Raw genomic sequence first — 24827 nt, forward strand, 5'->3', positions numbered from 1 at the left:
ATGGTAAGTGGAAGGTTCCATGACTGGGGGCATTTGTACAGACCTCTGTCTGTATTACGGGGTATGGTTTTTGGGAGGTATGGAATGGGTATTTGATAAGGCTTTAGCTGATGATACATTGAAACAATCTGTTTGTCTATTCAGAAAGTAAAAGACTGACGTCCATAACTTCAGTGGTCTGTGGGGTGCTAGTAGTTCACACCTATGCTGAGTCACTAAGGTGAGCAGCAGTACAGAACTGTGTGGTTATTGGCATTTCCCCAATATATATGTAGGAGACTGTAATGAATGTGAAGAAAAGTGTGTCCATCAGAATCATCAAATGGAAATTGTACCCTGATTAAACAGTACATGTGAGATGGGACTTTACTAAGTTGATACATGTGTGCATATCTTTTATGTGCGAGAGGTATTACAGTTAACAGTTACATGTAGCTTAGAAATGACTTTCACTCATGATCTGTGAATTAGTAGTGTTTATTAAGGAGTGCACATTCATCTGTGGGTATTGGATCAAATGAAATGAATATAAACAATGAAGGGTTCAGTCATGGTGGGTGAAATCATCAGGGTAGCTGCAACAATGTTTAGAGTCCCAGGTCCAGTGTTATTGTACCATTGGAAAATTGAGATTGGTTGTAGGACAGCCAACAGTGTGTATCAGTGACACACAAGGGGAACCAATCAATAGAGGTTCACTTCCTGGCATTGGTTGAAACCTTTGCTCCTCCTGGTTGCATAGGTGGACGTCCACGTTTGCGGGGGGGTCATCAGTTACAGAGGCAGGAGTGTCTGAGGCATGTCCTTCCCATGGCAGGGCCTCCATTCCACTGGCTGCCACAGATGTAGAAGGGGCAGATGTCACATTGCCAGTGGAAGTAGTCAGCTGTTGTGAATATAACCTACTCAGAGTGGTATTCATATCTCCCAGCACCCCTACAATGGCAGCCAAATGGGCATTTTGGGCCTCCCACTGTTGCATCACTTCCTAGTGGTTGTCCTTCTGCAGCTGCTTGATCTCCCCCATCATGGTAAGTACCTGGCCCATCACGCATTGGGATTGTTGGTAATCTCCCAAGACTTGGGGAGCTAGTGTCCTGGCCAGTTGTATCTGTAGGAGCCTCCATCCTCCGGCCCACACCAACCCTTTCATGTACCCTACCCCCATGTGCCTGTGCCCCTAGTACTGGTGTCAGGTCCATCATTGTCCGGGTTTACTACTGGTGACAGGTACATATACTGGGGGGCACATGATGGTTGACACTGTCCTTGGAACACAGCATTGGGGTGAATGGTTGCCTGAGAAGTTGAGGCAACAGGACTGGGATGAGTTGATGTAGGCAGGGTAAGGCTGACAGTTGTTGACTGACCAGGTGTCCGAGATGGACCAGAGTCGTCCTCAATGTCCACACATCCAGGGGTGATTTCCTCATTGGGAGCTTCTTCTAGAGGGGAAGTGGCTGTCTCTGGTGTCCTTTCCATTGTCACATTGGCTAGGTTACCTGTAGGAGAAGTGGAACACACAGTTACTGAAAGTTATAGAGCAAGTGATATCAAACTTTGAACAGTAGACATGCTATGTGACATGCACACAAAGCCTTTACTTGATCCCCTGATATGACATTGACACCTGCTTCTCAATCTGGGTTAGAGCTATATGAGAAATAGATATTTTCTATATCATATACCTTGCTACAAGATGTTGGAGTATCTTGGCGGTTAGATGTCTGTCCATAGACTCATCTTGTCTGCTACATGACTTTACAATTTAAGGTTATCTCCAAGATAGGTTTATAGCATCATTGAGTCAGCGAACACACGCACAATGTACTAAGGAAACAGAGCTGGGCAACAGACTAGGAGTAACAATTATACCTGGCCCTCTGTATGGGTGTACTCCAAGTCCATCCAGCTCCATACAGGTGAGTACATTACATTGTTTGAATGGAGATTTAGAGGCCAGTTTAGCAGGGAACACAGCTGTAGCTGTGCAGTAGATGGTATTGTACTGGCAGATGCCCATAGCATTGCTGTCATTGCCATAGACTGAACAATTGTGGAGCATTCAGGTGGGTTTAATTGTTTGTTAGTTTTACATGCAAGGCAACTTTAATTGAAGTACACTGTTCTGATTTTCTTAATGATGGAACAGTGCCTGGTGGGAGTTGTAGTGCTATCATTCCTTGTACTACTCATGTCATACACAAATACCGTGGCCCCGGGTGAGTTTGTTTGGCATGTGGGATGGCAGAGAGGGGTATTTGAACGATGGACACAGGACTGGTAAGTGTGTTGGCTGTTAAGATGTCAAGAGGTGATCAGTGATCATGCAAAACAAAAGTTTAGGGTAATATCATAGGTGTTGCGTCTTACCTGACTCTACTCCCCCAGGTATTCCTGTCAAGCCTTCAAGATGCAGGATGGCCAAGACTTTCTCCTCCCATGATGTGAAAGTAGGGGGAGGAAGTAGAGGCCCACTGCCAGTCTTGAGAACCTCCAGCTTGTACCTGGCAGCCAGGGAACATACCTTACCCCTGAGGTCATTCCACCTCTTTCTGATATCATCCCTTGTGCATAGATAGGTGCATACGGAATTCACCCTGTCAACTATTCATGCCACATCTCCATTTTCCTGACGATAGAGGTTTACTGGATTTGTGCTCCAAATAGGTGTGGCTCTGCTCTGATGATTACGTCCACCATGACCCTTAATTCATCATCTGTGAAACAGAGATGTTTTTGTGGGGACATGGTGGTGGTGAATAAGAAGGTAGGGAAGAAAAAAAGGAAAATTAAATTGGTGATGAAGTGTGGGTGCTGTGATGTGAGTGGATGACTAGTGGTATCTAATGTGTGGGGTACTAATTGTTGTGTTGGGTATGTTGTGCAGGTGTGTGATGTGTGGTGTGTGAAATGTGACCTGTTTTTGAGCTGTGTATGCCATTCTGTTTGCAAAGGATTGCGGGGTGTGAAGGGGTGTGTTTTATAGTGCAGTGTGTAGGTGTGTTGGATGTGTGGATGAGTGTCAAGTGTGGGGTTTTCAAAATATCCAATATCCAATGTGATGTGGTGTATTACTGTGGTGACCACTGCGGTTCGCATCGCCATTGGTCTTCTGCCATGGAAGAACCGCTGTTGTGATTTGGGGGTCTTAATAGGTTCAAAGATTTTTTGGCAGGCCGCAGTGCTGGTGGTGGGACCACCTCTTTCATGCACTCCAGTGTCCTGGTGGTTTTGGAACTTTGGCTGGGTTTTTGGCGGACTTCCCTGTGTGAGTTGTAATATGGAACTCATATGACTGCCAACATTGTGCTTGTTGGACCTGGCCCTTTTTGAGTGTCCTCCCCAATCTATTTGCCTCCTTCCTCCTATGTTTTCTGACCAGTTTCTGTTGGCTTTAGGACTCTGGGCACGTTACCACTGCTAACCAGTGCTAAAGTGCATATGCTCTCTGCGTAAATTGTATTGATAACTGTCTTTTTCATGATTGGCATATTTAATTTACTAGTAAGTCCCTAGTAAAATGCACTAGAGGTGCTCAGGGTCTGTAAATCAAATTCTACTAGTGGGCCTACAGCACTGATGTGTGCCACCCACATGAGTAACCCTGTAAACATGACTCAGACCTGCCACTGCAGTGTTTGTGTGTGCAGTTTTAAACTGCCAATTCGACTTGCCAAGTGTGCCCACTTGCCAGCCTAAACCTTCCCTTTTTATACATGTAAGGCACCCCTAACATAGGCCCTAGGTAGCCCCATGGGCAGGGTGAACTGTATGTTAAAGGTGGGACATGTACTAATGTGTTTTACATATCCTAACAGTGAAATACTGCCAAAATCAGTTTTCACTGTGGCAAGGCCTATCCCTCCCATATGTTAACATGGGGATTGCCTTTAAATATCCTTAAAGTGCAGTTTCCCTTTGAGAGCAGATAGAAATGTGAAGCTTGGGGTCTCTGAACTCACAATTTAATAATACATCCTTTTGTGAAGGTGTTTTTAGATTGTTAGTTTGAAAATGCCACTTTTAGAAAGCGGGCAATTTCTTGCTTAACCCATTCTGTGACTCTGCCTACTTGTGTATTCCGTGTCTGGGTCAGACTGACAGTTGGGCTGTTTATGAATCTCCACTAGTCTGTTACACAAAGGGAGCTGGGGTGTAGGGGCCATCGGGCTAGAGTGGAGGGAGGAGTGGTCACTTACACCTAAATGGGCTGTGCCTGCCCTTACACAATGCAGTCTCCGGCTCCCTGGTGTGTATCTGGAACCAGGCCTGGGCAAGGTAGGATCCTGTAAACAACAGAGACCTTTCTTTGAAGTTGGGCAACTTCAAAGGCAGAAAGGGGTATAAGTAGTGGACCCAAAACCCCAGACTTTACATTTCTTCAAGATCACTTCTGGAATCAAGGGGAACCACTGCTAAGGAGAAGAGCTGAAGAGCTGGAGGAGGAGTATTGCTCCTTTGCCTGTGACTGTGCTTTGCTGAGTTGACCTGCAGTTGCTGCTTCTGCCTGAGAGAGGACAAAGACTGGACTTTGTGGTATATTCCTGCTTGTGAAGAATCTCCAAGGGCTTCATCTCAGCTTGCCTCCTGTTTTGAAGTCTCAGATCCATCAAAGACTTCCTCTGCCAGCACCTGGACTCTCTGCTGAGACTCCTGTCCTTCCAAGTGGTGCCCTATCCAGTCCCTGGGCCCTTGAGAAGTGAAGTTGGCAGAACAAGGACTGAAATCCATGCACAGAACACCGTGCAGGTAAAGTTTTTACACACCACCTGCAATGTGGCTGAAAAACGATGTGCCACCTGCTTCGCAGCTAAAATCGACGCTCCACCTACATCGCGGCTGGGAGATCGATGCATCGCTGCTGGAGAAACGACTCAACACACGCTTGTGGCTGCTGATAATGACACAAACCCCATGCATCATGGTTTTCTGGCACAGTGCAACCGGATTTCTCACACATCATCGCTGGGCATCAAAAATCAACGCAAGCCTGCATGGATCCAGGTACCCATCTGGAAATCAATGGATCGCTCTCTTGCGAGAGATAAAACGATGCATCGCTGACCAGAAAAGAAACAACGCACGACCTAACTTGTGAGTAAGGAATGAATGCATCGCTGACTTTTTCGACGCACGCTCGTCCGTACGGCTTTATTTTTTACACAAACCAGGTATTTTGAGGAAAATCAATGTTTCCATTATTTGTTATGGTGTAAGATTCTTATTCTTTTGAAAATCATATCTTGACTTGTAGATGTTGGATTTTTGTTGTTTTCGTCTTGTTTGATTTAGATAAATGCTACCTATTTTTCAAAACTGGTGTGATGTGATTTGTAGTGTGTTCACTGTATTACTGTGTGTGTTGGTACAAACACTTTACACATTGCCTTTGAGATAAGCCTGACTGCTTGTGCCAAGTAACAAGGGTGTAAGCAGGAGTTATCTACGTGTGTATCTCTATTGCCCTGACTAGAGTGAGGGTTGCTGCTTCAACAGAGTGCAAACTGACTGCCAACCAGAAACCCCATTTCTAACCGTGGTCTTTTGGCAGCTGCCACCACAGCAGTCTTGCCAAAGGGCTGCCAAACTCATAATGAGGCCCATAGTGCCTTAGCATGGTATAGCTAAGGAGCATTTCCAAGCAACAAGACCTGAAACTTAACAAGCAGTCCAAGAAGGAGGATTACCATATTGTCCTCAGAGCCTGGGAGAAAGTCTGTCAGTTACAGTTCAAGTAAGAGAGAAATGTGTAATCCAAAGAAGAGGGTGAAGTGGTGAGTGATTGGCGCTCCTACTTCTAACAATTATAACTTAACATAACTCAATTGACACGGTGCACAGAGACTCAGGTAACCACCCTCCAAACGTTACCTTCACGATATCCCGAAGGGATATCTTAACAATGTAATAAAGAGTAATGGCACACATGCGATAACACAACTCTAAGTAGATCAAAAAAACACTAACATCAGTCAGAGTATTATACACACTACATCTATCTGAAAAGGCACCAGAAGTTTATCATTATATAAATTTATTACTCTCATATAAAATTCTGAAATACCCAAAATCATATACACTGTATACAGCCATGAATGGCAATCAATTACAAAGCCTATATATAGTCATTAGTACACAAATTAATACAAGAAAAAAAGAAATCTATATATGCATTTCAATGTCAACTTCATTGTTTATATTCACAATCACATAATTAATCTAATTAACATAACTGCCTAAACCAAAGAAAGCTCCCTATTTGTTGGTCCGTCGTCAACACGTGTTTCATCCGGGGGAGTACCCCTAGGATTTCCTCAGGACTTCCTTGTGAGATACAGGCCAAAAGGCCGCCCGCCAGCCCAGGGCAAATCTACCTTCCCACGAGGACGCCGGCTCCGAATGGAGCCGGCGTAGTGGGAAGGTGCGACGGGTGCAGTTGCACCCGTCGCGTATTTCAGTGTCTGCTTTGCAGACACTGAAATACTTTGTGGGGCCCTCTTACGGGGGCCCCTGCAGTGCCCATGCCATTGGCATGCATGGGCACTGCAGGGGCCCCTAGGGGCCCCGCGGCACCCCCTACCGCCATCCTGTTCCTGGCGGGAGACCCGCCAGGAACAGGATGGCGGTAGGGGGTTTCAGAATCCCCATGGCGGCGGAGCGCGCTCCGCCGCCATGGAGGATTCTCCCGAACAGCGGAAAGTCGGCGGGAGACCGGCGACTTTCCGTTTCTGACCACGGCTGAACCGCCGCGGTCAGAATGCTCGACGGAGCACCGCCAGCCTGTTGGCGGTGCTCCCGTGGTCGTGACCCTGGCGGTCGGTGTGGAGGTCTTTTCAGGTACAGTCTGCCGCCATGTCCTGCTAAAGGAATTTGCCTTCCAGAAAAAGCACTAAGCTTTAAGGTAAAACCGTTGACTAGGTCTAATCATGTTGGTGTATCCAACCTGTGATCTATCGCATACAGCCTGAATTCATTCCAAGGCTCAAGTCTACTGTGACTATTGTCTACCACTGTCACTTTGCAGTGACTGGAGCTAATTTTACTTACATTTTTAAAAGGTGATAGCTCTGGTCCCCCTAAGTTTATTTTTGTCATCCTGGTGCCAATTCGCTCATTAAATTATTCTCTATTTAAAAAAAATTGGAAGTGGATTTTTATTTCGTTGTGTTTTTTACTTTAACTCTGTTTTGATATTTCTAATTGTTTTAAACATTTTCTTTAGTTAAGTCTGTCTGCTCTGTGCCATAACTACCAGGAGTTGAGTTACAGTCTAAATAACTGAAATCCTTCACTGGACCTAACAAGACAACAAACTTACCACTTGTAGTGGAATGCCATTTACCACAATTAAATATTACCTTTCTCCCATAGGTCTATAGCCATTAAGACATGAGCATGGTATTTAAAAGTAGGAAAGGCCAAAAGTTAATGTTAAATATGTCCTTATAGTGTCTAGCACCTAAAACCTATTTTAACTATAGCAAGGCTGGTTGTTCCATCGGGAAACATTGGGATGTACTGTTAACTTTCATACTGTTATCTTTGTCTTGGAAATTAAATGTCAGGACTCAGCAATATTTATTAAACGTTCAATACAATGGTAAAGTTGAATTTCCAATCAATTTTAAGGAAAATGCACTTTTAGAAAGTTACTGTTTCCCTGCCTAATGCCATTGGATACTTACTTGTGTTAACCTTCAGCTGCAAATCTCTGAGCGTTCAGGCCCTGAATAAGAGGTGACAACAGCTATTAGAGCAGAGACAAAGGCCTAGGTGTTGGAGGTAATTTGTTCCTCTGGCAGGATGACCATTTAGACTGCGCCCAGGAACTTAATTTGCTTAACCTGGCCTCCTCTGTCACAGGCAAATGTCAGATGACACCTGGACAGGTCCCTTCTTTTGTTCCTCCACTCAGGAAGGCTCCAACCCCAGTGGGAGAGGAGCTGCCCCAAGGGCTGGATTAGAATGACCACAGAGGAAGGATGGGTCATTTCCCTTGCAACATCTCTAGGGTGGGCACATAGGCTTTGTACACCGGAAGAAGGATTTCAGCACCTTGGAACTGAGCAGATAGGGGTACTGTGGGATTGTTTGCAGTATGACACACAGGTAAGTACTGCAAATGTAGAGGGGTGACCCAAGAGGGCTTTTATCATATTGGTTAGGGGAAAGCCCGATCTTATCCCACCCACAAACTGGTGTCAAGCTTAAATGTGGCTTCCCTAGTACCCTCCTCAGAACACTACTGGACCCAAAGAAGATCAGAAGTGGACTAAACCGGCTGTATGAGACCTGAGAAGAGCTGTGAAGTTCTGGACCTGCTCTCTCTTGTACAAAGGGCAAAGACGTGGACTCCAAGGGTCATAAACTGATCTCATTGCCCAACTGACCAGTTCCAACTGAACCTGTCCTGGACCCTGCTGTTGGCCTCTGCAGCAGTGAATCCTGTCCTGCCCCCGGTGTGTTTTTGTGATTCTGGGACCCTTGGCTCTGTCTGGATGGACTTCTCCTACCATCTCTGAGACACTGTGTGTTGCCACTGAACTTAAGATTCAGGTTTGCCCTGCTCTGAGCTTTTTCGCAATGGCAGATCCTCATCAGTGGGACCAAACGGAGATCTTATCCGAACTCGTGGACCCCTTTTCCGCTACAGTTTGCAGTCTTGAGCTACTAAAGGAATCTGTGCTCCAAAAAATTGAGTACGTGCACATTAAGACATCTTCACTGGGTGAGAATGCCATGTGCATGAAATTCAAATTTCTCTTACTCTGAGCTTTCCCTCCAAAAAACAATGGAGACACAGAGACCTCATCCAATGGCTATCTAGCCTTTTGGAGCAATCTTCGGCTACAGCCTGCTTCCTTCCCCTACTGAGGATTTTTGACTTCCATTTTGAGACCACGTTTGAAGGTAAAACCTCTGACGGTCAAACCTGGTTGTTGTATCCGACTCCATTGTGATCCATTGTGATAGGCCTGAAATTGTGGCTAGGTCCCAGTTTACTGTGACCAGTTGACTGCAGTTGGTGCTTAAAGCTTTTTGACAATATTTTAGTTTAAAGCTTTACAAATCCATATCTCTGGTTGTCCTTACTGTATTTTTGTCATTTTAGTCGTTATATATTAACATCTGCTCTATTTTCTTAATTGCATCTTTGGTGTGTTGTTTTTTTACTTAAGCTAAGTCTCTTTGTGTAGTATCTACGGGTGGTTAAGCTCAGGGCAATTGTTTGACTATAATAGGTAACATTGACAAGAACTGTTTTTATTACTTAAAGTGGAAAGCACTCCTTTAACTACTTACCCAATTCTTTACAAAAACCAAGAAAAGTATAAACAGAGATACAGCAAGAGGAATGATGTCTGAGACTTAGAATTCAAGAAGGGGGATAAGAGTAGCAGTTAAGTCTCTACGTTATGGAGGATGGCATTAATGCATTTTCACATTCCTTTCCACTTAGTGCAAGCGGGGAGGAAAGTGGTTGTGATAATCATTTAGCAATTGTGGAGTATGGCAGTTTGTACATAGTAAGTCTCAGTGTGAATGGTGAGAAGCTGGCAGACAAAAACAGTACAGGGCCTGCAGGAGCACTGGAAGAGCCTGTGAGGGCATATTAGAGTATTGGAAATGAAGGTCCAAGAGCAGCTGTAAGCCTTCCTGGTATTTGAAAGATTGTGTAATCTAATTATAAACTGTAACCTTCATTCCTTCACGGAAATTTCCCTGTCTGACTCATGCAATGGAATATGATGATGTAACTTTCTGTGTTCTGGGATGTAGGTGCATGGAATCAATTGCTCCAGAGAAGTTAATGGGAGAGAGCTACCTTTAGTGGTGCTGCACCTATGGCACAATACAATTGTGCTTGACAGCTGATGTGACAATCATTTTACTGCCCTCATTTCCTGGCTCAAACGTACACATTTATATTTGTATTTCTTTACCACGCACGATGCAAAACTAAATTGATTCTATGTGTGGAGACAATATGGAGTACATACAAGTTATGATGAGACATAGCAACTGGAACATTATGTAATACTGAGAGGAATGGGGAGAACCTGCCTAATGAAGAGCGTGAAATAATGTGAACAATAATAATGGTAGGAGAAAGCTAGCTACAAGATGCAAAAAGATGAGAGAAAGCAATCAGCGATTGGGCATAGAGTATGTGGTTGGGAAGCTTTTACCAAAGATGGGGACCCGCCACAAAGAATCGTTCTTTGCCCCTGTTTCTGCGTTTGGTTTTGCATATGATCACAAAATATTATTTGACTAATCATAAATTACAAGGCTGTGTGAATTGCGAGAAATCTTCCAGTTTTGGTAAATGCAACCTGGGTGCACTTGAATGTAAGGCACAGGATCTTTAATGTGAACTATGGCTGAATCATGCCTATTGTGAATTACACACCAGGCTGAAGCTAAACTTTGCAATATCTTACGTACGTCAATCTAAACCATTTTCACCATTTAGCAAAATCTAATCAACATTTATGACTGTTTTCTCCTTGACAATTACAACTGTGGTGTTAAGTAAAGAAAGGAGTTCCCAAAAGCATGTTCTGATGCATTACAAGAATGTACCCTGGATTACAGTAACGGCCTGGTCTTTTCTGAATCTTCCACCTATAAATGCTGCATTTAAATCATTGGTCATCATACAAGCAGGAATAGCCTTAAACTGAGAACTACAATCTTTTCACGTGGCCACTTGACCAGAACATTCGTTATTCTTCATTCTAACGTGATAGTTATTAAAATACCTATCGAGAGCCTAAAAAATATTTTACCATTGTTGAAACCAACAAAGGGATATCAAATATATTAAAATAATTTGAATAATACCTCATCAGAAAGCAACTTTTGTAGAAAACGCTAATAAGCAATAGCATTTCAAAGGAATATTTATTTAGACAGATAAGGTCGGAGTTAGCCCTAACAACCATAATTCCATTTAAGACAGGCGTGAAAACCTAAGATCATTAAGATCGCATCTGCTATTAACACTTATTCTAATTGTACACCACAAATTAACCTTGAGACTTGATAGTTAAATTAAAAACTGGTTTTAGATACTGTCTTTCTGAGTAAGGCCTATAGACATATGTGTGGTATGGATATAACCAGTGATTTAAATGGGCCGGTACAGTCTGGTACTGAGTACCAGCACTTTTTTATTTTGAGAGGGAGAGTACCTGCACTTCTCAAGAAAAATGTAATACTTTTAATTGGAGAGTACCGGCACTTCTCATAAACAAGCAGGTACTCTTGTATAGAATACTTACACTTCTATTTTTCCACTTCAAGCACTGGCTATATCAATTACTAAATGTTTTCAGTAATATTTCTTGTGACTTCTTTTAAAAAATGCTATTTATTTTCTTTTTATTAGCTGCAGTTTGTACTTGTTATTATATAACAAGATTTACAATTTACAAACGCCGCAGAATCCTTTCACTGGAGAAGAGGTATTTTGGCCAAGCAGTAGCGAATAAAACTCTGAAGATTACTTGTCACCAAATCACTTGTTATGGCAAATAAATCCCCATTTAGGCCAAAAATTGACAACTTTAGAATTATGTTTGCAATACTTCCAGTGTGCACAATAATTCTTTTGGGAATTTTGGTTTTGAGTTATGTGTTTCTTTTCCAGTTTTTGAACATTTTCGTATTATGTATTGTTGATAACCTTAACATAATTTCAGATTATGAATCTACAAAGCACACCTGCAGATTTCTAAGAATGCTGCATTAAGAATGAGTAGCATTGTTTTTCCGGATCTTTATCGTTTAGTGAGATGGAATCCACGTCCTGCATGCAAAATAAAACCAAGACATTCATCTGGGGCGACAAGAAATAGTAAAGAATGGAAAAAATATTTCTTAAACGGAAACCAATACATCATCGCTTTATATCTTTTTGCCATAGAGGCAATTTCTCAATGAATAGGTGTAAGTGTGTAATGGTACAAGTGCTGCTTCTACCATTTTAAAAAAGGCAATGGTTATTTCCCATCCCGCATTCTTAACACACAAAACATTAGCAATTTAATTAAACAAAACGAAGCAGCCATTTTATTTATTGTCATATTGAAAATGTATGTTTTAACTGTGCTACTGCTTACCAAGTTAACTTGCTGTTTGTTTTTAAATGTTTCCACTTTAAACGAGTTGACATCTCAATTGCTTCTGTAGCTGTGAAAGGGTCCGCGACAAATTTTACAGTCGGTGAAATCTCATTGCATTTTGATGGAACAGGAAGGTGTCAGGGGCAGGTACTTCGACCTTTATGCCTTCAGCAAGCACCAATTCGAGACGATTCTTCCTTATAACACTTACCTGGCTATAATAGATTTTATTAACTGTATGTGGCAGTCATATTACATTTTTGATTGCAACCACTTGTTTTCACTTACATGATTTTAATAGAGATAGGAGAGACTTTTCAAAATACATATGTCACCTTGTTCATTCTTTACAAGTTTAATTTTGCTATCGTCCAAGATCTCACACTTGCACCTGTTTAACTTTACATTTTTTAATTCAAATTTTGGAATACCACGATGAGCCTATACAATGTACCCTTCCCAGGAATCTATTTGCAGGCCACATTTAAATGAGCATTGGAACTGGATTTTTTTTTTTTTTTATAAAAGCAAAAAGTTTACGCCAGGGAAAAGATGCAAATTAGAAAATGTACCCTTTCTGCAAGACAAAGACAGTAAGCTTATAATGCAAATTGCCGCACATTAGTAATTCCGATACAACTCTTTCTTTTCTTCTTCTTTTCCTCCACTGACTGTAGATCCTTTCACCAAAGTTCCTATGACCGCCATGTCAATGTCGTTGATTAACTTGTCAACGCCATTTGAAGGAGAAGTTTTTGGCACCAATATTACCCATCTGACCAGTGAAGCCCAGAACCCACCAGACAGCGTGAGAACCTTCAAGGAAGTGGGCACAGCTGTTATGATTGGGGTCACTGGGGCTGGAAACGGACTTGTCATACTGAGTTTTGTTGTAGACGCCAACCTACGAACACAGAGCAATTATTACCTCTTGAATTTAGCCATCTGTGACTTCGGCATAGGTAAACTGATATTGTGATTTTCTTTCGTACACTGATCTATTTCTTAAAAAAGGAGCTACGATGCGAATTACACAGATCCTCCTACTTTCCTACACATTAAGAACAGTAAACACAATATGGAAATTGTTTTATTTTTTCAACCAAAAAGAAGAAAGCAGTGAGTTTGTATGTCATCCTATGGATGTTAAGAAACCCTTGGATTGAGTTCCCTCTGGTTCGCTCAAGTAAATCGAAATATGCTAGAAAGTTTATAAAAGACTCCAACGATTTATCTTCTTGGCTTACCAAGTGGTTATTTGAAAACATAATAATTCAATGGGACCAATTAACAAAATGGCTTGTAAAAGTGAATTTGCTGTGCATCACTGATTTACACCTACAATTTTGCATTGATTAAAAAAAAAAAAATCGAAATTATAATGATCCCCAGGAGCCTACATGAAAGCATGACAGTTGTATATTTACCTATAAACCCCTCCTCAACAAAGTCTACTGCTATCTTACATGAGTAACTCTGGCTGAATTGCTTTTTTCCTAACACAAACAACCCTACTTTCTTCTTTATGATGAGCATAGTCCTTCCTTTTTTCATCTCGGAAATACTTTTACGTCTTCTTTTGCTAAGAAAGTTTTTGTGTGTTTTAATAGTTAGACACACAATGTGAAATCTTTGCAAATATCAACAAATGTAAGAGTTTGGGAATTGCAACTCACCGCTATCACAGCCCCATTGCTGTCTTAAATATAGCTTTTATTTTGAAATAAATGGGGTAACCTTGTATCCTGGGACCTGGGTAGACCAATAATATAAAAGAAAGATTTTTGGTCCCTCCGGGGCAAGGATATGAATTAACTTCCATGACATTGGTTGACCCATAAAAAACATTGTGTACTGATGAAGTTTGTGAATAATAATCACATTTATTGGAAATTTTAAATTCCTCAAATTCCACAATTTAAAGTAAATACCTATACTAACACATAATTCTCTCACCCTGCATCGTTATACAGGAGCACCTTGATTACTTTACTTTAAATTGTGGAATTTAAGTTTTCAATAAATGTGATATGTTATTCACTAACTTACTTGGTACAGAAAGTTCTTTATGGTACAACCACTGTTGTGGAAGTTAATTCATATCCTTCCCCGGGAGGGCCAAAAAATCTTTCTGTTCTATTAAATTAAATAGAGCTTTGGCATAAAGGTGGTCATCCCGCAGCAGTACATTCCACCTTGCAGCATTTTAGGTTGGAAATGGGAATTGTGTGCATCTGAGTTCAACTCTTTTAAACAATTTTATTAATTAATTAATATATTTTCAAAACATATTTCTTAGTCTACATGCAAAATATAAAATACTGAATATTCATTTACTACTTTTTAATATTCTTTTTCAGGTACCTTTTCGACCCCATTGTTCATGAAAAACTACATCATGAATGGAAAATGGATTCTTGGAAGGCATGTCTGCAAAATGTGGCTTGTTATAGATTATATTTTATGTCAATGTTCAATTAACACTATAATCCTAATCAGCTTTGACCGTTTCCTGGCAGTAACCAAACCTGTAAGTATGCAAAAATAGTAATAAATGAATCACTGAGATAATCATTATCACCCCTCACAAGTTTCTTAATATGATCATGACACTTACTACATCTTTCTTCTGTTCACATTCTAGCATCTTATAGATGTAAATCGTTTTGATTTTTTGAGCATCATCTTATGCTATACTTAGTATCGATAATGGTTTTGCTCTCCTACCACAGTTTTTTAAGACCTCTGTAGTTGTGTATAAAACATTTGCCCAGCTACAAAACGTTTATGTATGTTTATGTTTCCATCATTTTCATCTGAAAAATGTAACATGTTTAAAGCTCATGTTTTTGTTGCTTTGTGCAGAGGCTCAGGTATAGTTCACAATCACAAATTGGGCCTGGATTTTAATTATCTCTGCAAGACCAGTTTTAAGGAGAGGAAGGGCTAGTATGGCTAAAGGTTTGAAAATGTCCCAGTATGCTGGTTTGAGGGATTCCTAAATGTCTAAGTATTGACATGAGTGTTGTCAGCTTTGGACTTGGATCTCCAGAATTTGAACTTTTCTTCTGGTCCGTGGGTACTAGAGTCTCTGCCCTATGGACATTGAGGACTAGGCCTGGTCAGTAAGCATGGTTACCCTGTAAAATGCCTGTAAAGCTGAATAATGAAATAGGTCCTGTATACAGATGATGCTGTGACTGCCTAGAGGAAACACCAGTGAAGGAGCTTGAACTAGATATAGCTCTTACCTGTTCTGTATGGAACTTCTTCCTTCTGCTGAAGGAATATAACGAGGCCTTTGGACAAAGAAGGGTCTCTCTGCTGCCGAGAAATCCCAGGGGCCAGTTGGAACTGTTCAGTTTGTTGTGTACTTGAGCTGGAAGTGTAGGATGCTTCCTACGAGTTGAAACTGTAAACTCGTGTATGATGACTTAAAGACATGGATAGAGATTGTCAAAGGCAGAATATTTACTTTGTAAAATCATTTTTTATTTGATCAAATTCTGTATGTCTGTCCTAAAAAATCACGTTAGAGTATTTTAACTTGACTACTATGTGCACATCCTTTACTATAATGAGCTGAAGGAAAAGGAAGAGGAAACATACTAACGTGACAGGTTTCCAAATTTGCTTCTTGTCTAAGCTGTACCTCCTTTGACTAGTTTCAGATTGTAAAACAGGCCTTATTAGTGTTAAGTCTCAACCCATGATTATATTCTTCACATAAGACCTTACTCCACACCATGCACCTTGGATCTATGCCAATGTATCCATCTCCTGAAGTTAGGCTTCCATTTGTCTCCTCTTTAGAATTAGGCTCCACATGAATGACTCACTAGAAATCATTTCATAACCCTGATGGTGTAAATGTGTTGCAGGAAGAACAAAGTCTATGATGAATTAGCCCTGACCCTTGGTGGGAGGGGGGCATGGGGGAAAAACTCTGGTTAACTAATATAGTTAAGGGTTTTCTACAAATAATGTCCAAAGACACTATTTTCTGAGTCCTCTACTTGACTACAAATACACCAGTTAGAGGTGCCAACATTATGTACAACATAACTGTAAGAAAATGGTTGGTGTGTGCAGTTTTGCACTGTCATTTCAACCTGGCGAGTGTATCTACTTGCCAGGCCCAAACCTCCCTTTTTATAACATGTAATTCACTCCTAAGGTGTGCCCTAGGTAGCCCCATGGGCAGGGTACAGTGCATTTAAAAGGTAGGGCATGTGTAGGAGGCTGGCCTGGCTAAAGTGGGTACCTTGTGGTACTTACACCTTGTGCCAGGTCCAGTTATCCCTTATTAGTAGATTAGAGGTGTTCTAGCAGCTTAGGATGATAGAGGTAGCTATAGCAGAGCATTTTAGGCTTAACTAGGAGACATGAAAAGCTCCTACTATACCACTTATATCACTTAGCACTATATCATAAGAAAACACAATACTCAGAGTTACTAAAAATAAAGGTACTTTATTTTAGTGACAATATGCCAAGTATCTCAGAGGATATACTCCCTTAGAAGGTAAGTAAAATACACAAAATATACACACACAAACCAAAATCAGGTAAGTAACAGTTAGAAAAGTAGTGCAAACACTGTAGAACACAATAGAATGCAATAGGGAAAAACAGGCCTAGGGGCAACACAAAACATATACTCCAAAAGTAGAATGCGAACCACGAATGAAACCCAGGCCTAGTGTAGTGTGTAGAGGGTCGCTGGGAGTGTAAGAAAACACGAAGGGTGTCCAAGATACTCCACCCCAAGACCCTGAAAAGTAGGAGTAAAGTTACCCAACTACCCCCGAAAGAGAGTAAAGTCGAGATAGGGGATTCTGCAAGGACAACAACTGACTGCAAAATACCGAAGATGGATTCCTGGACCTTATGACCTGTAAAGGAAGGAGACCAAGTCCAAGAGTCACGCAAGTGTCCAGGGGGGGCAGGAGCCCACTAAACCCTGGATGAAGGTACAAAAGGGCTGCCTCTGGGTAGAAGAAGCCAACGATCCTGCAACAACAGAAGGTGGCAGGAACTTCTCCTTTGGTTAGAAGATGTTTCCATGCAGAAAGACCACAAACAAGCCTTGCTAGCTGCAAGAGTTGCGGTTGAGGATTTTGGGTGCTCCTAGGGCCCAGGAAGGACCAGGAGGTCGCCCCTTGGAGGAGGAGACAGAGGGGGTGCTCAGCAACACGAAGAGCCCATGCAGAAGCAGGCAGCACCCGCAGAAGCACCTGAACAGGCACTTAGAATATCTGAAGACAATGGTTGACTCAGAGCCACAAAAGAGGGTCCCACGACATCAGAGTCCAACTCATTGAGTTGGGCAATGCAGGACAGAGTGCTGGGGACCTGGGCTAGGCTGTGCACAAATGAAGTCTTGCAAAAGTGCACAGAAGCCCTAGCAGCTGCAGTTCATGCAGAACACAGGATTAATGTCTGGCGTGGGGAGGCAAGGACTTACCTCCACCAAATTTGGACAGAAGGGCCACTGGACTGTCGAAGACACTTGGACCCAGCTCCTGTTTTCCAGGGACCACGCTTGTCAGGAGGAGAGGGGACCCAGAGGACTGGTGATGCAGAAGTTTGGTGCCTGCGTTAGCAGGGGGAAGATTCCGTCGACCCACGGGAGATTTCTTCTTGGCTACCAATGCAGGGTGAAGGCAGAGAGCCCTCAGAGCATGCACCACCAGGAAACAGTCAAGGAAGCCGGCAGGATGAGGCACTAAAATGTTGCTGGAAGTCTTCTTGCTACTTTGTTGCGGGTATGCAGGCGTCCTGGAGCAGTCAGCTGTCGATCCTTGGCAGAAGTCGAAGAGGGAAGTAAAGAGGAACTCTGGTGAGCTCTTGCATTCATTATCTGGTGAGATACCGACATGGGATAGAAGGGGGTACTGGTGTGTTTTACATGTTTTGATAGTCAAATACTGCCAAATTCGTTTTTCACTATTGCAAGGCCTATCTCCCCCATAGGTTACATGGGGATTGTCTTTAAATATTTTTTTAGCGCAGTTTCCCATTAGAAGCAGATAGAGATATGGAGTTTGGGGTGTCTGAACTCACAATTTAAAAACACATCTTTTGGTAAAGTTGCTTTTTAGATTGTTTGAAAATTCCACTTTTAGCACTTCTAGGAAGTGGGCATTTTCTTGCTTAACCATTCTGTGTCTCTGCTTGGCTGAAGAATCTGCGTCTGGGTCAAACTGACAGTTGGGCTGTTTGTGAATTCACTCTAGACAGTAGCAGAAAGGGAGCTGAGGCGTGTCCTGCATATACTGTTAAGACTTCCTGGACTAGAGTGGGAGGGAGGAGCTGTCACCTGCACCTGAAAGGGCTGTGTCTGTCCCCCACAACACAGTCTCCACTCCACTAGAGTTTGGCTGGGGCAGGGCAATGAAAAGGCTGGGTCTTGTGCACTACAAAGACTTTCCTTTGAAGTTTGCCTACTTCAAAGGCAGAAATGAGTGTAAGTATTGGACTGCTGACCTCACAACTTTAGATTACTTCTGGATCAAAAGGAATCTCTGCCAAGGAGAAGAGCTGTGAGGAGGAGTACTGCCCCTTTGCTGTGTGTGCTTTGCTGGGTTGTCCTGCAGTTGCTGCTTCTTCTTTAGAGAGGACAAAGATTAGACGTTGCTGTGTATCCTGCTTGTGAAGTTTCTCCAAGGGCTTGGACTGAGCTTGCATCCTGTTAAGAAGGCTCAGGGACATTAAGGACTTTATCTGCCAGCACCTGGGCTCTCTTGCTGAGACCCTCTGACTTGCCAAGTGGTGCCACATCCAGTCCCCGGGCCCCTGGATAGAGAAGTTGGCAGAACCCAAGAGAAAATCCATGCACCAGAGACGAGCAGCAGAAAAATCAAAGCAACGCCTGCACCGCAGCTGAAAAATCAACACAGCACTGTGAAACTGACTCATTGCTAGCTCAGAGTGGAATCATCATTACGTGTGTCTGGATTTTCCACGCATTTTCCCTGGGCATCAAAATCCTCAACATCACCACATGGACCCGAAGCTGCTTGTCCAGAAACCAAAGTATCCCTTCCCTGCGAGGAAAGAATCGACACATTGCTTACCAGGTGGAGAAAGAATCGATGTACTGCCTCACTTGTGAGTAAGGAATTGACCCATGCTTGCTTTTCTGATGCCTGCCCTCCCCTGCGGCTTTATTTCTAACGCATACCAGGTACTTTGTGCTAAGGCAAGGCACCCATTGATTCTTATAGATTAAGATTCTTTTTAATTTAAAAATTGTGTATGTTGGATTATTTTTGTTTTAATCTTGTTTAATTTAGATGAATATTGGCTATTTTTCTTAACTGGTGTGGAGTCCTTTTGTGGTGTTTTCACTGTGTTACTATATGTGTTTGTGCAAATACTTTACACATTGCTTCCGAGATAATCCTGACTGCTTGTGCCAAGCTATCAAGGGGGTGAGCAGGAGTTATCTGAGCTCTGTATTTTTCTTACCCTGACTAGAGTGAGGTTCCCTACTTGGACAGGGTGTAACCTGACTGCCAACTAGAGATCCCATTTCTAACAGTCCTGGATGCATTCAAGATAGAACCAGGAGGGTTTATAGTGGATTATAGGTTCCTTGTGGGAAGAGGTGTCCTAAAGTCTTAGATAGGTGGGTGATCTTTGGAGTAGAAAGGACAGTTTAGGATATTTCTGATGGTAGACAACTTGGGAATAGTATGTCTGGTCAGTACGCATACCCACCTGTTGCCATTCACCAGGAAAGAACTGGCAAGGTTCTGTGTAGGAAATGGCTTCCACTCATTCATTCTCACTACTCAATTTTGGACTTTTACTCTGAGTGAGTCTCATTCATGGAAAATGTTGTGGAAATGGGCTGAGAGTGCTAAACACCAGTGTTTACTGTGAGAAAGTAGCCTCTTTCTAGCCTTGTTACCCCCACTTTTGGCCTGTCTGTGAGTATATGTCAGGGTGTTTTCACTGTCTCACTGGGATCCTGCTAGCCAGGGCCCAGTGCTCATAGTGAAAACCCTATGTTTTCAGTATGTTTGTTATGTGTAACTGGGACCCTGCTAGCCAGGACCCCAGTGCTCATAAGTTTGTGACCTATATGTATGTGTTCCCTGTGTGATGCTTAACTGTCTCACTGAGGCTCTGCTAACCAGAACCTCAGTGGTTATGCTCTCTCTTTACAAATTGTCACTAACAGGCTAGTGACTAATTTCACCAATTCACATTGGCATACTGGAACACCTTTATAATTCCCTAGTATATGGTACTGAGGTACCCAGGGTATTGGGGTTCCAGGAGATCCCTATGGGCTGCAGCATTTCTTTTGCCACCCATAGGGAGCTCTGACAATTCTTATACAGGCCTGCCACTGCAGCCTGAGTGAAATAACGTCCACGTTATTTCACAGCCATTTACCACTGTACTTAAGTAACTTATAAGTCACCTATATGTCTAACCTTTACCTGGTAAAGGTTGGGTGCTAAGTTACTTAGTGTGTGGACACCCTGGCACTAGCCAAGGTGCCCCCACATCGTTCAGGGCAAATTCCCCGGACTTTGTGAGTGCGGGGACACCATTACACGCGTGCACTGTACATAGGTCACTACCTATGTATAGCGTCTCAATGGTAACTCCGAACATGGCCATGTAACATGTCTAAGATCATTGGGGAGACAATTCCATGATCCCCCGAGTCCCTAGCACAGACCCAGGTACTGCCAAACTGCCTTTCCCGGGGTTTCACTGCAGCTGCTGCTGCTGCCAACCCCTCAGACAGGTTTCTGCCCTCCTGGGGTCCAGCCAGGCTTGGCCCAGGAAGGCAGAACAAAGGACTTCCTCAGAGAGAGGGTGTTACACCCTCTCCCTTTGGAAAAAGGTGTCAGGGCTGGGGAGGAGTAGCCTCCCCCAGTCTCTGGAAATGCTTTGATGGGCACAGATGTGCCTATCTCTACATAAGGCAGTCTACACCGGTTCAGGGATCCCCCAGCCCTGCTCTGTCGCGAAACTGGACAAAGGAAAGGGGAGTGACCACTCCCCTGACCTGCAGCTCCCAGGGGAGGTGCCCAGAGCTCCTCCAGTGTGCTCCAGACCTCTGCCATCTTGGAAACAGAGGTGCTGCTGGCACACTGGACTGCTCTGAGTGGGCAGTGCCAGCAGGTGACGTCAGAGACTCCTCCTGATAGGCTCTTACCTGTGTTGCTAGCCTATCCTCCTTCCTAGGTAGCCAAACCTCCTTTTCTGGCTATTTAGGGTCTCTGCTTTGGGGAATTCTTTAGATAACGAATGCAAGAGCTCATCAGAGTTCCTCTGCATCTCTCTCTTCACCTTCTGCCAAGGAATCGATCGCTGACTGCTCAGGAAGCCTGCAAAACCGTAACAAAGTAGCAAAGACTACTACTGCAACCTTGTATCGCTGACCCTGCCGCCTTCTCGACTGTTTTCCTGGTGGTGCATGCTGTGGGGGTAGTCTGCCTCCTCTCTGCACTAGAAGCTCCGAAGAAATCTCCAGTGGGATGACGGAATCGTCCCCCTGCAACCGCAGGCACCAAAGGAACTGCATCACCGGTCCTCTGGGTCCCCTCTCAGCACGACGAGCGTGGTCCCTGGAACTGTCAAGTGACTCCCACAGTCCAGTGACTCTTCAGTCCAAGTTTGGTGGAGGTAAGTCCTTGCCTCCCCACGCTAGACTGCATTGCTGGGTACCGCGTGATTTGCAGCTGCTCCGGCTCCTGTGCACTCTTCCAGGATTTCCTTTGTGCACAGCCAAGCCTGGGTCCCCAACACTCTAACCTGCAGTGCACAACCTCCTGAGTTGTCCTCCGGCGTCGTGGGATCTCCTTTTGTGACTTCGGGTATGCTCCGGTTCACTCCTCTTCGTAGTGCCTTTTCCAGCACTTCTGCGGGTGCTGCCTGCTTCTGTGAGGGCTCCCTATCTTGCTGGGCGCCCCCTCTGTCTCCTCACGCAAGTGGCGACATCCTGGTCCCTCCTGGGCCACAGCAGCATCCAAAAACCCTAACTGCGACTCTTGCAGCTAGCAAGGCTTGTTTGCCATCTTTCTGCATGGGAACACCTCTGCAAGCTTCTTCACGACGTAGGACATCCGTCCTCCAAAGGGGAAGTTCCTAGTCCTCTTCGTTCGAATCCACAGCTTCTACCATCCGGTGGCAGCTTCTTTGCACTCTCAGCTAGCATTTCCTGGGCATCTGCCCAATCTCTACTTTGTCGCGACTCTTTTACTTGGTCCCCTTGTTCCACAGGTACTCTCGTCCAGAAATCCACCTTTGTTGCATTGCTGGTGTTGGTCTTCCTTGCAGAATTCCCCTATCACGACTTCTGTGCTCTCTGGGGAATATAGGTGCACTTTAAACCTACTTTTCAGGGTCTTGGGGTGGGCTATTTTTCTAACCCTCACTGTTTTCTTACAGCCCCAGCGACCCTCTACAAGCTCTCATAGGTTTGGGGTCCATTCGTGGTTCGCATTCCACTTCTAGGGTATATGGTTTGTGTTGCCTATACCTATGTGCTCCTATTGCAATCTACTGTAATTCTACATTGCTTGCATTACTTCCTTTTGCTATTACTGCATATTTTTGGTATTGTGTACATATATCTTGTGTATATTTGGCATCCTCATACTGAGATACTTTGGCATATTGTCATAAAAATAAAGTACCTTTATTTTTAGTATATCTGTCTATTGTGTTTTCTTGTGATATTGTGCATATGACACCAGTGGTATAGTAGGAGCTTTGCATGTCTCCTAGTTCAGCCTAAGCTGCTCTCCATAGCTACCTTCTATCACCCTAAGCTGCTAGAAACATCTCTTCTACACTAATAAGGGATAACTGGTCCTGGTACAGAGTGTAAGTACCCCTTGGTACCCACTACAAGCCAGGCCAGCCTCCTACATTTACCATTTAAGATAAGGTATGTGGCTCTGCAGAAAGGGTAAGAGACTATCAGCTGGTTACACATGAGCACTCATCGTGCTTGTGGGGGCTTTGCCTGGGGGCCCCTGCACTGCCCATGCCAAGTGCATGGGCAGTGCAGGGGCCCCCAGTGGCCCCGCGACTCCCCCTCCCACCAGCCTTTCTATGGCAGTCTCTACCGCTATGGACAGGCTGGGGGGTAGGGGACTCGTAATCCCCTGGGCAGCGCTGCCCTGGAGGATTAAAACCGTCGGGACAACCATGGTGGTAAAGCGCCGGTACCGCCGGTCCCGGCGAACGTGGCCCTTCCGCCGCAGTCGTAATCCGCAAGATTGTACCGCCAGCCAGTTGGCGGTACAATCGGCAAAACAGCCCTGGCGGTCTTTGACCACCAGGGTTGTAATGAGGCACATAGAAAATGATCATATTTCCCTCTCCAAGCCATACTCAGATACCATGCCTTTGTCACTCCGGACTGGGCCAAGTTAATTACACTGAGGGCCAATAGGAAGATCAAAGGCCTCACCACACTATAGAGGCATATGACAGTGCTTGACCCAGTTTCTGGGAAAGAAAGGGGTGGGGATTTCAATTGCATGTGCTCCTTAATTCTTCAATGTGCACCTAGAATGTGCAAGCCCAAGCCTGCAGAAACAACAGAGGAAGGCCAGACTTTGAGAACCAAACACAGGAGAGGTTCTTCTTTGAGGTTTTGGTGGGCATGGGTCAGGCAGCTGTATTAATTGGGGTCTAGGCTGAGACTCTCAGGCAAGATCTTTCCATAGATCACTTGAAGCTGCCATGTTGAAATATTGCTGTGCAAGGGTTTTGGGCCAGGGGTGGACTGATGATGTGCCACCCTCGGATTGAGCAGAGGTGCCTACATTTCAGAACTTTCTACCCACCCCACTTTAAAAACCCTGCACAAGGAAGAGACATTTGAGAAGACAATGAACCTGGGAGTGAAGGCAGTGAAAGAATGCCCAGCTGGAAGGAAAAGCCATCTGATCCCGCTGAGAATTGAAGGACTTTGGCTCTTACTGGTACCTAGGACTAGGATGGTGTGTCCAGGGACAGGGCCAAGGTCTCCTTATGTCCCTGAGAAACATTTGGGGAAATGGTTCTGCTGGGGGAACTTTGGGGGATCTTTCTGAAACTCCCCTGGACCAGACCTGTATGTGTGCACCCGTCAGAAGGGCGGTGGCCACTAACTCTGCTGTTTGACACACAGGTGCCCTGCAAGATGGGAAAGACCTGGGGAGTGTGACAGGCAGGTTGTTTTGTTTGTTGACCATGAAAAGGTTTTGGAAGATGGCCCCCAAGCCAGAGAGAGCATCAGAATCCCAGGCACACAACAGGTCTGATGAAGAGTGCCTTGAAAAGCAGGCTCCCTAATGAAAAGCAAAGTTAGAGATTATGAGTCTCGAAGAAAATGTTCCAGGGCCTAGAGCTAGTCCCCAGTAGGAAAATGACACCATAGTGAGGCAAACCAGCCCTCCAGGGCTTGAGTAAATGACATTAGAAGCTTAGTACCACAGAGGGATCAAACAGGAGTGTTTAGTGTTCTTTTACAAAATCCAAATAACCCACTGGGTGGGCCAAATCCTTTTGAGTCAGCAAAACCTTTTGATTTAATTTGATTAGGAGATGGCATGCTTGGGCCCCCTCCTCAGAGTCACATTTGCCTCTAGAGACCCCATCCAGCGGCGGCCCCTGCAAATAGCATGTCCTGGAAACCCCCTCTCCTCATGACAGTCAAAGAACCAAGAA

General features: G+C 43.9%; 1 protein-coding gene across 1 annotated transcript in view; it reads left to right on the forward strand.

Annotated features, from left to right (window-relative positions):
- Nucleotides 1–12846: 12846 nt before the first annotated feature.
- The window catches only part of LOC138276512 (histamine H3 receptor-like), a 95049-nt gene continuing 83068 nt past the window's right edge, over nucleotides 12847–24827 (forward strand). The window contains exons 1-2 of the mRNA XM_069219199.1: nucleotides 12847–13096; nucleotides 14495–14664. Of these exons, the coding sequence (XP_069075300.1) occupies nucleotides 12847–13096; nucleotides 14495–14664 (420 nt within the window). The remainder of the gene's footprint in view (nucleotides 13097–14494; nucleotides 14665–24827) is intronic.

This window comes from Pleurodeles waltl, chromosome 2_2 (assembly GCF_031143425.1).
Source record: "Pleurodeles waltl isolate 20211129_DDA chromosome 2_2, aPleWal1.hap1.20221129, whole genome shotgun sequence".
Classification (NCBI taxonomy): domain Eukaryota; kingdom Metazoa; phylum Chordata; class Amphibia; order Caudata; family Salamandridae; genus Pleurodeles; species Pleurodeles waltl.